The sequence below is a fragment of the Palaemon carinicauda genome, chromosome 5 (assembly GCF_036898095.1).
Source record: "Palaemon carinicauda isolate YSFRI2023 chromosome 5, ASM3689809v2, whole genome shotgun sequence".
NCBI lineage: Eukaryota > Metazoa > Arthropoda > Malacostraca > Decapoda > Palaemonidae > Palaemon > Palaemon carinicauda.
In genome coordinates, this window is record NC_090729.1 from 105,015,974 (window position 1) to 105,030,152 (window position 14,179).

At 44.1% G+C, this 14,179-nt stretch overlaps 1 protein-coding gene across 1 annotated transcript in view; it reads left to right on the forward strand.

The window, feature by feature from the left end:
* LOC137641382 (RING finger protein 17-like) overlaps positions 1-14,179 on the forward strand; it is a 1,982,860-nt gene that overhangs the window by 1,279,695 nt on the left and 688,986 nt on the right. Inside the window, exon 21 of the mRNA XM_068373901.1 lies at positions 3,359-3,483. Within this exon, the coding sequence (XP_068230002.1) occupies positions 3,359-3,483 (125 nt within the window). The remainder of the gene's footprint in view (positions 1-3,358; positions 3,484-14,179) is intronic.

Below are 14,179 nucleotides of genomic sequence, written 5' to 3' on the forward strand. Positions count from 1 at the left end.
TAAGGCCGGATACTCGGCACAGCACCAAGTGTTCTTAATTGTGCATTCTGGTAGGCTCAAAGCTGGGGTAGCTTTAGAAACAGGTGCCTGTTGTAAAGCTTCTATCCACACCGTTAGGTCTGCTTGAGAACGCTCATTTTTGGCGGTCAGGTTCGCTATGAAGGCTTCCTTGGACGCCATTAGTTCCAAGTTACTGGGAAGCGCAGGTTTGTCTCACGTCGGAACCGCGGTGGAGGTAGAAACTGGGGCTTGGGTAGTAAGTAAAGAGGCACTGGGAGCTGCACTCACCTGATGCACATCCAAAGACACTTCTGAGGCTTCCGTGGTCAGCAGGATCCTCTCCCTCTCTGATGACACAGAAGAAGTAGTGGACATGTAATCGGCATCCAGGCTAATGACTTGCAGATTGTCCCAGATTTCGTCATCCGCATGACAGGCGGGAGTTGGATCGTCCGTAATTGGTGACCAAATGCATAGAACACCTCGGCCTTGGGAAAGAGGAGGTCCTTCAGTTCAAGAGAAGGAAGATAAGGGGCACCTTGTTGAGAGCTCTTCTGGAAGCCTCTTACCCAGTGCCTGATCGTCCTCCGACGTCGCTCTTGAATATCCTAGGAGACGTCAGTGTCATATTAGCCACTTTGAAGGAGATCTGTGCAAACCTGGCAATTGGTAGGTCCCCAGATTGTAGTGGATCACTTGGAAACGGCAATCAGCATGGTTCCGGCAAGTCTTGTGGCCACAGAGTAACTTAACCCGACTGGTACAGGTGACCTTTGAACACTCCATATCATCAGCGACCTGTAAAGATAAGACATTGCCATGAGTACATATCATTAAAAATCATATCTTCTTAAAATTAGTGAAAGAAATTAATCCTAAATAAGCACCCCTAAAGAATGGCTAAATCTAAAAATAATTAGAACACATGCCAAACAGCTCAGATATCTGTGGCGATTTATGAAGCAAAACCTAATTATGTTGTGGTATGAATATGGAGGAATGGATCACATCAAAAGAAAACCAGATTCTCCAGTGTAGGTCTATTAGAACAGCCTAAGAAGGCCAATTAATTAATTATACTGCCTAGATCAGCAACAGCTGCCCCTGAGGCCACAGCTGCTTGGAGGTGGCAACTATTTCTAGTAGCCAGTAAAAGACTGACCTGTCAATACCTCAGGTATGTTGACACAAGGAGGCAGACTCATTGTAAAGTCAACAGTGGAGACTGAACAATCCCAAAGAGAAGGGTCCACACTCAGGAGAAGTACAGGAATGAAAGACAGTTAATAAGTGAACCTTCCAAGAGCTGATCATTATCATCAACTTATGAAAAGGGGGGGTGCAGCCCGTAAGATAACAAGACGGCCAGGACACTAAGAATTATAAATTCAAAGGACATCCTGACAACCAGGCAGGATACAATCGACCAGCTCTAGAGAACAGTGTTCCCCAGATGTGGGATAGGAAAGAGAAGATGACTAGTCTAAGGCTGCAACTGAGGCGGCAGAGGGATGATCCATAGCCAACACACAGTCAGTGCTAGAAGAACTCAAGCTGACAAGATAGGAAGCAGAGACAGGAGACAGCACTTCTGTCTAGATAGGCTAATCTGGCAAGGAAGTCAAGACTCCATAGCAAGAAGGATATCTCAAGCTGACAAGTCAGGAAGCAGAGACAGAAGGCAGCACCTCTGCCTAGATAGGCTAACTAGGTAAGGGAGTCAATATTCCATAGCAAAAGGAATATAGCACAGGAAGAGAGGCTGCTGACAAAGAACAAGCACTGTCAATGCGGCAGAGGAGGACCCTTAGGGGGTACCAACGCCATGCCTGTGTAGGCAAGCCTATCCTACCTAGCGGGTGAGGGAAAGCTCAAAAGCTAGGGTGAGATGACTAGACAAGAACATCATTGTTTCAGTACAGTCAGGTTATGGCCTAACTAGGAAGGGGAAGATGCAGAGAAACACCCAAATGTGGTCTCTAAGGCGGCAGAGGGATTTTAACCAGTGGAGGAAAAAATCTCGCCTACCTAGGCCAGGAAAGATAGCCCATAAGTAGGCACACTAATAGATACAAGGAAAGGAAAAGAAGGGGCTGGTGATGGGAGACTCAGAAAATGGTGAGGCAGCATGACAGGAAGGCCCAACAGCAACACTGGAACAGCAATAGTTTTCCAAAGGGGCTTTCGTGATAGGGCACAGAGGACAAGTCCACACAACCAGGCATAGCCTTCCAAAGACTAAAACAGAAGCCTAATAATTATTGAAAGACAAGGAGGTCTACCAGACGGCATCAGAACAGGGGGTAAGGCGTTTCAATGGGCTAACAAGTGGATGCAGGGACCAGGATCCCAAGACATGTGCCGCTTTGCCAAACATATAGGTTAACTAGAAAGTGAAAACAGTTACCGTAGAGCAAGTGAGAACCCAAGACCGCAGCTCCCCGCCATGATGAATAAACAGCATAGCAGGCCAGACAGCCTCACCCAACAGTAAGGTTGGATGAAAGAATGGTATGGTGCATAGTGAAAGTTTACCAGTCATAGCCACTGGCTACGGTAGGCTAGCTTAAGTCAATGCTGATAAAAAACATACAAGAAACACCAAGAAAGGATGGGTTGATACCATAAACATACCACACTTTATACCTTACTTTAGAATAATAAGATAAAACATATTCCTGAAGTAAATGACTAAATAATTAAGCGTTTCTGAGCGATTTGGAACATGATGTAATGGCGCCGAACAAATGCTGGCCTCGGGACAATAAAAGCATGCAATACAATAAAATTATAAAGTGGAGACGCGAAGTTCTCCAACACACGAAGAAGGGGATACTCAGCTTAGTCGATGAGAAAGAAGCTGAAACTTCCATAATCGAAAATCACTCAAAAAGCTAAGAAAACTAGCAGAAACTCTCCAAGCGAACTGACAAAGATGGCGATGCAAAAGGGGAATGGTTCAACCGGAAACGTGTCAGTTGTAGCAGATTGAGATCGGGAGGTGTAATGGCTCTCCTGCTCACGGATCCTACCCTCTCTTTTCCTTTGAGACAAGGTTAACTCTATTTCGGGAAGGATAACCATGGCTTGTTATTAACACTTCTCTGATTTATACACGATATCTTTCGGGATATTCGCTCTGGAAGTCGAAACTCCATTGATACCTCTTAAGGTAAATTTTTTCTGGTACTGTATATCACTCACAGAAATATCCCAGGTAAAAACTACCAATGAGGAACTTCCATTAGGACAACTTGGCTCAAGCCCAAAGATATATCTTCTAGATTATATTACTGTAATTGCATTGTTTGATTTACTTTGAAACGGAGTTTACTTGAAATTATTAATTTCGTTTCAGGCTATGTTCCACTCTTATGAAGATGAAAGAGCCATTGTATCTTTGTCAGTACAATCTGGTGCAGATGAAATGGATTTTTATGATAAGTTGATAAAGATGGGTCTTGCTAAGAATGCTTTTATAAGGTAAGATATTTATATTTACTTATGAAGTGGTAAATGGAGCATCACTTTAGTGACTTCTTACACTGTAAGTTGCTGGTAAATAACCCCCCCCCCCCCTTTAACAATAATAAACTTCAAGTGCTATTTGGTAGAAATTATCTTTCCCTTTAAGGCAATGAAACATTAATTCTCTGTTTGAAGTGGAGGTAAACATGATTCCAATTCATTCTTTTGTCATGCAATTATTACCCCTTTTAGATTATTGGTTACTTTAGAGTCTTGATATGACAGGCATATTTATTTCCAAAAGGGCGCTGTTTTGATTAATACAAAAACACACATACCTAGTGGGTCTAGAGTCTTCATTTTACTATACCTTTGTAGTTGGTAATCAAAGAAGAACTCACATTCTCTTAACCATTGATAACCCAAGTAAAGGTACAGTATTCTAAATATTTGGTAAGCTATATTGGCAATCAATTTATCAATGTGTAGTGGATGATTTTAGTTGGATGGGGATGGCGGATGAAAATACCATTGATCATTTCCCATTTAGTATCAGTGTTGCTCATAATAATCCTGTACTTAGAGTACTCGCATAGAAAAAGATCTATAGAGGGGGTTGCTGAACGAGTTTCCAGTGAAAGATGGTGCAATTTTCTTACATACGTTGTAACATTAGTAGGAGGCTAGGAGTTCGTCTTTTAATTCTAAGAGCAAGAAGGAACTTCATTTAATGGCCGGTTCCAAGGCGATACCATGGGTGTCTTATAACACTGTACAATGTTTTGTAAAGTATATATAAAAGCTTTATTTCTTGTTTTCCCCTTGGGTTTTGAAGGTTTTCACACGTAGGCTAGATTTGTTTATCGGCAGTGTAAAACCAAAGTTTTGGTAACGAGTCTGCAATCTCTCTCTCTCTCTCTCTCTCTCTCTCTCTCTCTCTCTCTCTCCCTCGGAGTTGTGTAAGTGTCCTCTGTATATTGTCAATGTATTTTTGTTGATCCTTGGTTAAGACATCAGAAATTTCTAGTTTTGCATTGATTTAGGAAATAAAGTTTAGATATGTGTTCATTTTATGAAATGTAAAATTGTTGGTGGTTTATTTTGAAAACTTAGAAATTGTCAGTTTTGTGTTTATTTGAGATTTCATAGAACGTGTTTATTCAAGAGAATGCTAGTGTTTGTTAGGTTATATTGTACATTCTGAGATCATATAATATTCTAGTTCTGTATATTTGTATAGTGTACTGGATTTGATATGGTATAAATATCAGCTGTATCATCAGACATTCTGAGAAGATATATCTCTCTAGTGTATTTTTGTTAGAAAGAAGTACAGTAATATGTGTGCATTCTAGAAAATTAAGTGTCTATACTCTTGTTTTAAGTTCTGTGTAAATTTTTTATACAATCAATGAGAAATCTAAGAAGTGTATTTTCTTTCAGAAATATGTTTTTATGTAATTACTGTAATAATCATTGTACTTTTTTGTATCAAAATAATTTCGATATCTATTTAAGCAAGGCAATGGGACAAGAAGGCTAAAAGTTTGGCAATTTTCAAAAGTAACAGCAAGACACGAACTGGGAGATTGCTAGAAAGCAAAGAGGGCAGGGTAAAAGACGAAAGCTTGAGAAGAGAAATTTTACTAGGTGTTTGTGTGTGTGTATGTGACCAAGATCATATGAAGAAAAAGTGCACCTGGGAGAAAGAGAGGAGGCTGAAATGTAGAATCCAAGTAACAGAAGCAAAGTTTATAAAAAAAAAAAAAATAGATTGCCAAAATAGGTGCACATGAACTTTGTGTCAGGACAAGGCAAAGAATGGCAGAAAGCCAGAGGAGTTACAGGAGGAAGATAGTCATTACTTTAACACATTTAGCTACTGCAAATTCCAAGTAGTTTTGAACTATGTTTGCTTAAAACGAGAAATTTTTAACGTACGTGACATTAAATAAAAATTTAGGAAGAAATTCAATAAGACTAAATAAAAAGAAGGCAAATCTGCATACCATATTTGGCAGGGTTACTAAAATATTTCAACAGATGAAGTAGAATGTCTGGATGCAGAAATGAGTTCAGAGACCTAGCAGACTTGCTCACAAGAAAAGAGGTTGTCAGTGCTTGTTTGGCCAAATTTTAAACTATTATCCATAACAAAGACCAAATAATGGGGAAAAGTTACAGAACAAAAGCAGAATGAAAACATTGAAGCTGGACAATTTTGTATGTCATAAGCAAGGGAACTTAGAAAAGGACTTTATGCGAGTTAAAAACTAGGTTCAATGGAAGTTAAAGTATTTGAAGAATCGAGGAAAGTAATCTCTATCACGTCGATTTGTGTGAAGTTGTTTAGTTGAGAGTATATAGGTCTGCTGAGCAGAAGAAAAGGAGCTGCAATGTACCAGTGAGTGAAGGCTATGTAGGAAAGATGTTGGTACTACGAGACACTGATAGCACAAGTTCAATTGTTTGGTAACTAAAGAACAAATGACTGATAAAAAGTATTTGTGCACTGATTGACAGAAGTTTCCATAAATAACCAATATCTAAGATTAGTATGCATATGCTTTATTGCTTGAGAGTGCTATATCTTACGACCTAAACAATGCTCTTGATAATAATTTTCTTGGAAAGATTTCTTGTATAAAGGATCCAGAAGAGTTGACTAAATTTAAAACTGAAATGGTCGACCACGTTGAGGAAGTGACAAGAAAAAGTATGAGCCAGAGGATAATGGTGTAGGAACAGATCAAAATCAGAAACTGATACCAAGACAGTAACATTCACAATGAGAGTTAAAATACATAAAAAGAATGGATGTATCAAACCACTAGTAGTATTTTCAAGCATCCCACATACATCAGCAGAGTAGGTGGAGGAAGCCTAGAAGGTAAGATTCTAGTCTTGCCATGTAGTGGGAGAGACCAAAGTCCTTCTTATAGTACAGAACTAAGATTTTTCTAATGTTATTGGTTGAACTTCAGATGTATATGTATATATATATGTATGTATATGTATATGTATGTATATATATATATATATATATATATATATATATATATATATATATATATATATATAGATATATATATTTATATATATATATATATATATAGATATATATATTTATATATATATATATATATATATATATATATATGTATATATATATATATATATATATATATATATATATATATATATATATATATATATATATATATATTTATATATATATATATATATATATATATATATATATATATATATGTATATATATATATATATATATATATATATATATATATATATATATATATATATATGTGTGTGTGTATATATATATATGTATATATATGTGTATATATATGTATATATATATATATATATATGTATATATATATATATATATATATATATATATATATATATATATATATATATATATATATATATATATATATATATAACAGATTTTGAGCGAAGCGAAAAATCTATTTTTGGGTGAGATAGCCATGGTGTCCTGATGGAAGGTTCCTTTTTGGTAGCTTCCTTGGGTATATAACTACTAAGATATTCCCAGAGAATTTAACCACAGGTTATCACAGAATTCTAACTTCTGGAGCGAGTATCCTAAAGGTTTCCCTTTAAGACATCGTATATCAACAGGGGACGCATGTATTAACGCGCCACATAGCTATCTGCACCCCATACAGAGTTAACACTTCGATATGGAGGGACGGAGAATAGCTGGGGAGCTGTTCCACAGCTAATCTCGTCCGTGGCTACTTTTGGTACTCGAGACGTAAACAAACGGGCGCCATTGCTAAATGACGTCACGTCCGTTCTCATCCTGAAGCCAGTTGCTTGCCGATCACCATGATACAGCAGCGCAGGGTGGGACCTGACAAACTGAACGAAGTAGCAGGGAGAGTCCATCAGGACGCCATGGCTATCTCACCCAAAAATAGATGATGGACGCCATGGCTATCTCACCCAAAAATAGATTTTTTGCTTCGCTCAAAATCCATTTTTTGGGCTCAAGCCATGGCGTCCTGATGGAAGAGTACCAGAGAATCAATGTATCGTGGTAGATTTTCCCCTTGTAGTGTAAGTGCCTAGGGCTTTGACAGGATAAGCATAGTAACCTCAATAGGAGAACCGATGGGAAGAAACTTCCTGCCCCCCCTGGCAGCGAAGTCCCAACGGACCATGCCGAAGATCAAAGTGGTCACCGAAGGGCTACTCACCTTGCTGGGGGAACATGAAGAACTCGGAGACAAGACTGAATGGTTGGCATTCATATAGGAACATTCACAAAGGCAGACAAGTGGTGGTTAGGCACTGTATGTGAATAGAGAGTTGTCTGGTCTCTAAGGTATGATGTATGTAAGTATTCGTGTAGGAATATTACATTGCAGAAGTGAGTATATGATAAGGGTTGAACCCTTAGTCATCTTCATCGACATAAGAGGAAGGGGATAATAAAACTATGACAGTCATGTATTTCATAGTATAAGTAGGAGCGGATTGAGACGCACAAGTAATAAAATAGAAAATTTATTTCACAATTGCAGAACATGTTAAGGAAATGCAATAAAATTGTAAAAGTTATTTACAATAAATTATAATGTACATAGTCATGAAAGACTTGCTCTTGAATCTGAAATGGAATTTCAAATTATTAGTAGGCACTCGTTCCAGAGGAACGTCAGTCTATTAAAATAAAACACATCATGCTCTAGGCATGCGGCACTCATGTGACGACTATGACATTTCACCTGGGAGAAAAACAGTCTATGAAAAAGCACTAAGTGTTTTTGAAATCACTACGTATCACGCGAGGGTCAACATAGGCACCCGAGGAGTTAGAGTCCCAAGTAACTCACTGTTCTATGCAGAGTTAGGTGCAGGTTTCATAACACTACCTGCGGCTACCACAAAATGTTTGACTTCGTGCACTTGTTTCGCATAATGTTTGAAGATAACACGTGAGGATTTCCAGCCTGTGAAACTCTTAAGACTTTCGAAATCCATACTCTGAAAGAAATTCAGAGACGATGCAACTTTTCTAGGATCGTGACTGGCGGGTGAACTGTCAGGATCCGCTCTGCGAATGAAGTAGGTGATTTTCGTTCTTAGTTGTTTCAGTGACAGGTCGCTGTCCGAAGTTTCTCCTTTAAAGAGTTGGCCTCCACCAAAGTCCGAAGTTCTATGAAGATAGACCTTGAGGCTCTCTACTGGACATAGAGAGGCATCTTCTTTCAGAGGGCATATTCTCCAAGGGCCCCATCTTTTGGTGGGTAATTCGTTTTTGGCGAGAAACGTCGGATCCGGGAAGAGGGTAAGGTCACCTGAATCTGTAAACAGGATGTGGCCCTCGTCCCTTGATAATGCCACTATTTCGCTGACTCGGGCTCCTGAAGCAAGAGCAAAAAGAAAGATAACTTTCTGAGTCAGATCCTTGAGAGGGCACGAATCATTGTCCAAGTTGGAGGCAAAATGGAGTTTATTGAAGATGTCGTTGGACAGATCAATCTGGAAGGCATACATTAGTGGTCTAGTCAAGGCCGATTTGCAAGTAGAAATCGTGTTGGCTGCCAAGCCCTGTCCGTGAAGGTGAATAGAGAAGGACATGCAAAAATGAATGGTGATTTCCGTAGGATTTTTGCCTTGACGAATGAGACCCATTTTCTCCAGGATGATTCGTATTGCCGTCGTGTGGATTCGGTCTTGTATTTCTCGAGGAAGTCTAGACTTTTCTTTGAGATCCCAAACCTTTTCTTCGCGGCTAGGGAGATGATGAAGCGAAGACAGTCGACTTCTGTACTTGCTGGGAGAGTACTGGGCCCGGGAGAGGGATCAGCGTGGGCTGCAGCTTCAGGACCAGGGGGTACCAATTGCTCCGGGGCCACTTGGGAGCCACTAGGGCCGCTGTCCCTTTGAAGGTTCTCAGCTTGGAGAGGACTTTCAGCAGAAGGTTGGTGGGAGGGAACAGTTAGATCTTGTACCATCTGTTCCAGTCTAGTGACATGGCGTCCACTGCTTCTGCCTTGGGGTCCTCGGACGGGGCAACATATCGAGGAAGTTGATTATTGTCGCTCGTTGCGAAGAGATCGATCTGAAGTTCTGGGACTTGGTGAGAGATGAAGGAGAATGATCTTGCGTCTAGAGACCATTCCGACTCTATCGGACTTGTCCGGGATAGAGCGTCCGCCGTCACGTTGCGGGATCCTTGTAGGTGAACTGCAGACAGGTGCCATTTCTTCTTCTCTGCCAGACGTAAGATTGTCAGAAGCACCTGAGTTATCTGGGGCGATCATGAGCCTTGGCGATTGAGACATCGAACTACCACCAAGTTGTCTAGGGATAGACGAATATGGATCGAGGGAGGCGGGGAGAGTTTCTTCAGCGTTAGAAGGACCGCCAAGGCCTCCAAGATGTTGATGTGAAACGTCTTGAATAGGGGAGACCATGTGCCTTGAGCCTATTTTTGGTGGGAGTGACCTCCCCAACCCTCCAGCGAAGCATCCGTGCGGATGTTGAGTGATGGAGGTGGGTGTTGAAGAGGGATGGACCTTTTCAGGGCCTTTGCTTCCGACCACGGCTTGAGGAGCAGCCGAAGTCTGTTTGGGAGCCGTCTCTTGAGGTCTCTTCGAGCGATGGATGCGGAACGTCTCCAGACTCCCGCGGCATCCTTTAGCTGTGCACGTAGCACTGGGTTTGTCACTGATGCGAACTGTAGAGAGCCTAAACTCGTTCCTGTTGACGTCTTGAGATCCGTTTGGATTTCAGCAGTCGCTTGACAGACCCTGCTATTTCCTTCCTTTTCTTCTGGGGGATGGAAAGGCGGTGTGACTGAAGGTTCCACTGGATTCCTAGCCATTGGAACCTTTGAGCTGGAGAGAGGCGAGATTTCTTCGCGTTTATCTTGAATCCCAGGTGTTCTAGGAACTGGGTGACTTTGTTGCAGGATTTTAAACAATCCTCGGGCAATGGAGCCCAGGCTAGCCAGTCGTCGAGGTAGGCCATCACCTGGACATCTCTGAGGCGGAGCTGTTGTACTATGGCGTCCGCCAACTTTGTGAAGATCCCAGGGGCCACGTTGAGGCCGAAGGGCATGGCCCTTAAGGCGTAGCTTTTCCTTTGGAGTCGAAATCCTAGGTAGGAGGAAGCGTTTTGGTTCATCGGAACGTGCCAGTAGGCATCCGCCAGGTCTATGGAGACCGTGTAAGATCCTCGAGGCAGAAGGATCCTTATCTATTGAAGAGTCAGCATCTTGAACTTGTTGAGAGGGGATAAGTCCAGAATGACTCTGAGTTTGTCGGAGTCTTTCTTGGGGACGCAAAACAGTCTCCCTTGGAACCTGGTGGACTTTACCCTCCTTATCACCTTCTTGTTCAAGAGGTCTAGGACATATTCTTCCAGAAGGGGGGTTGATCACTGGAAGAATTGCTGGAAGGTTGGGGGTGGTTGAGTCCAACTCCAGCCCAGACCTTTCTTGACGATGCTGTGTGCCCAGGGATCGAAGGTCCAACGATCCTGGAATTGGCGGAGTCTTCCTCCCACCGGAAGCACTTCATTGCTTCTGGTGTCCCGAGGGCTTACTGCCTCGGCCGCTAGCTCCCCTTCCTCCTCTGCCTCTGGAGGGACGGCGAGATGCGTCTCTGCTTGCACCCCTGTTTGAGCCTCTACCTTTGGGACGAAAGGTAGTTGTCTGTTGTTCAAAGGCAGGGGTGAAAACCGGTGACTGGGACAAAACCAGTTGGGTGACCAACTGAAAGGTCTGTTGTGGCTGAGCAGCCACTTGGGGAGTAGCGGGTCCCGGAAACTGTCGTCGCTGTTGACGTTGCTGGGTTTTTGCTTGGAGGATTTCCTCTTAGTTTGAGGGCCATCGTCCTGAGAGGATTTCCTCTATTTTGACATGCCCCACTTGTTGAAAAGGTTCCTATTATCAGTGGCAGCCTTGTCAGTGATCTCTTTCACAAGATCGGAGGGGAAGAGGTGTTTACCCCAGATGTTGGAGGAAATCAGCCTCTGGGGTTCGTGTCTCACAGTGGCACTCGAAAACACGAATTCTCGACAGGCTCTCCGAGCCTTCATGAAGTGGTACAAGTCCTTCACCAGAGTCGCCATGTGCGATTTGGCGAGTACCATGTAGTGGTGGGGGCTCTGGTGTCACCAGCCATGACATCAAGTTGTACCTGGAGGGACATGGATGCTGCGAGCCTTTCCTTCGTGTCTTGTTCTCGACGAAGGAGATGGTCATTGAGTTTCGGGAGATCCTGGTTAAACTGACGTCCGGCTACGTCAGGATCTAACTTTCCTACCACGAAGGTATGCTGGATATCCTTCCAGTGTCGAACGTCGGGGGGAGTTACCATGGAGAAGGGTCTGCACTCCTCCAGTGCAGGGCAGGGTTTCCCTTCTTCCACGGCCTTGAGGCACGCAGCGAAGGCCTTTTCCGTGAAGGGAAGGACTGCGTCGTCGGGTGCGACGTAAGCAGGGTGCTTCTTGCTCAGGGCCGGAAGCTTAGAGCAGGTAAAACCCCTACTTTTAAACGTGTTGGCTAGCATAGCCTGAGCCTTCGAGAGATCGAACACTATCACCTCCTTGGGTTCGGTCTCTTCTTTCGAGGCAGGTTCAGAACGAAGCCGGACGTAACAGTCCGGGTAAGCCTCAAAGTTCGGGAAGAACTCCACTTCTTCCAGGGGGACCGTGCCGATCTTATCGCTGACAAAGATCCTGCTGGTCGCGATAACCCTATGCTCAGCATACCTCTAGGGGTTGGCATGTGAGCATGCAGGGAGGTCCTTAACCGAGATCTTTTTCGGTTCTTTGGACCCTCCCATGGTTCTGATGAACTCGTGAGTCACCTGAAGCTTTTGTTCCATAAGGGCTTCTATCATACTGAACATCTCTTGGGCGGTTGGGATGGGATCCGGGGTAGCGGAGGTAGACGGGAGAGACACTTCCGTCGGTGTAGGAGTAGGGGCGGGGATGGAAGGCGGAGCGACCTCCTGCTCCGACTCGGTGTATTCCACCTGATCTTCTTCCTCTTCCGCGCCTTGGGCCATGAGGGTCCTCTCCGTGTCCTCCGAAACATCCGACATATGTTCATCATTTTCGGAATCCAGGCAACACTCGTGCATGGACTGGGCCATGACTACGTCGGGTTCCACCGTGATCTGGACGGTGGGGATCTGATCTTTGGGGACCACAGAATCAGGGGAGGCCTTTGGGAACAATAAGGCCCTCATATCTTCAGTGGCAAGGTACGGTCCAGTGGCGTTCTTCCGGAAGCCACGCACCCATTTGCGTAGCTTATCCCGAGAAGCGTCCCTGATCTCCTCTGAGGGAGGGTTATGAAACGCATCGACCAGGCGATCCTGGCAGACCGTACAGTTCTGCGGGTCCCAGAACTTCAGATCCCCTTTCTTGTTGGCACAAGGGGCATGGGTCCTACACGCCGTATGGCCATAGAAGTGCGGGCGCTTCACTGCACAGAAGCCGTGGTCACACTTCATCTGCTCCTCCTGTAAAAGAAAGAGAACATGAGTATGGGGGGGGGTCATAAGAATGACTCTTAAACTAAAGTTAAATATTAATTATTAATTTAACTTGGCAATAGGTGTGATACACAGAGGATGGGCTGAGAGAGGGAGATAGGTACATACTCCATGCATCTCGCCCGGCTGGTTACCGTGACTTCCATCCATAGACAATCCGTTGTGACCGAAGGCACAGGATAGAATTCAACATGGAATGCCCGTAGGGCAGTGGGAATTCTATTGAAAATTGTCAAGGATATAAAGCTAGGACTGAGGCCACTCAGATTCTAGAATTGGGAACTAGAAGATTCCAAAGGGTAATGGTTTCTGGCAACCAGCCGTGCTAAGATACACACAGCATGCTGGAAATCTGTGATATGCAAGAAGACAGCATGGTTACTAACAGAACGGTAAGAAAATACCAATCCATTTACATAAACAAGTCATTTGGTTGAAGTGTAGGGCTATCAACATCAGATGATAGCTAGTAGAAGGGGGTGCAAGTCTTCTTGACGCCTCCGGGAGGCTCCGGCAGACCCCCGGCACGCCGGAGGCCGCTCCAGCAGAGTTTCTGGCATTAAGGAAAACGATATAGAAGTCAAGAGTAATACCAGGGTGGCGGCCGCCGGCACAGCGGCGGAACTCCGGCAGGGAGCGGCGGCTCCGGCAGCCGGAGGTAGTCGGCTTGGTGACAGGGACAAGGATGGTTATAGCAGAACCGGAGTGCCGGCAGTGGGTGCTGGCACTCCGGGGGCCGGCCGGTGGACGGACGACTGAGGCTATGAGGGAGAGGGAAGGCCATCGGCTAGGCGCCGGCGGCAGGCGGCAATCCCCCGGCACACGGGGGACATGCGGCGCTGAGGGCAAGGGGTAAGTCACCAAGGTAGGAGGTGGGTATCACCGACAGTGGAGGCGACAAGGAGGAGGGATGTAGGGGTCCGGCCACAGACCCCAAGACATCCCACCTGAGTGGGTGTACCCATGATAGAGGCTAGCCCTATCACCCAGAAGCAGGGGCCGCAGAGGACCAGGAGCTAAGGGAGCCCAAGGGAGGGCAGGGAACACCCAAGGGGGGGGGGGGGGGAAGAGAATCCCTGTAAACAGAACGCATCCAGTGGCTAACCCCATAGGACACTATGAAGGGTATATGTACCAGAGCG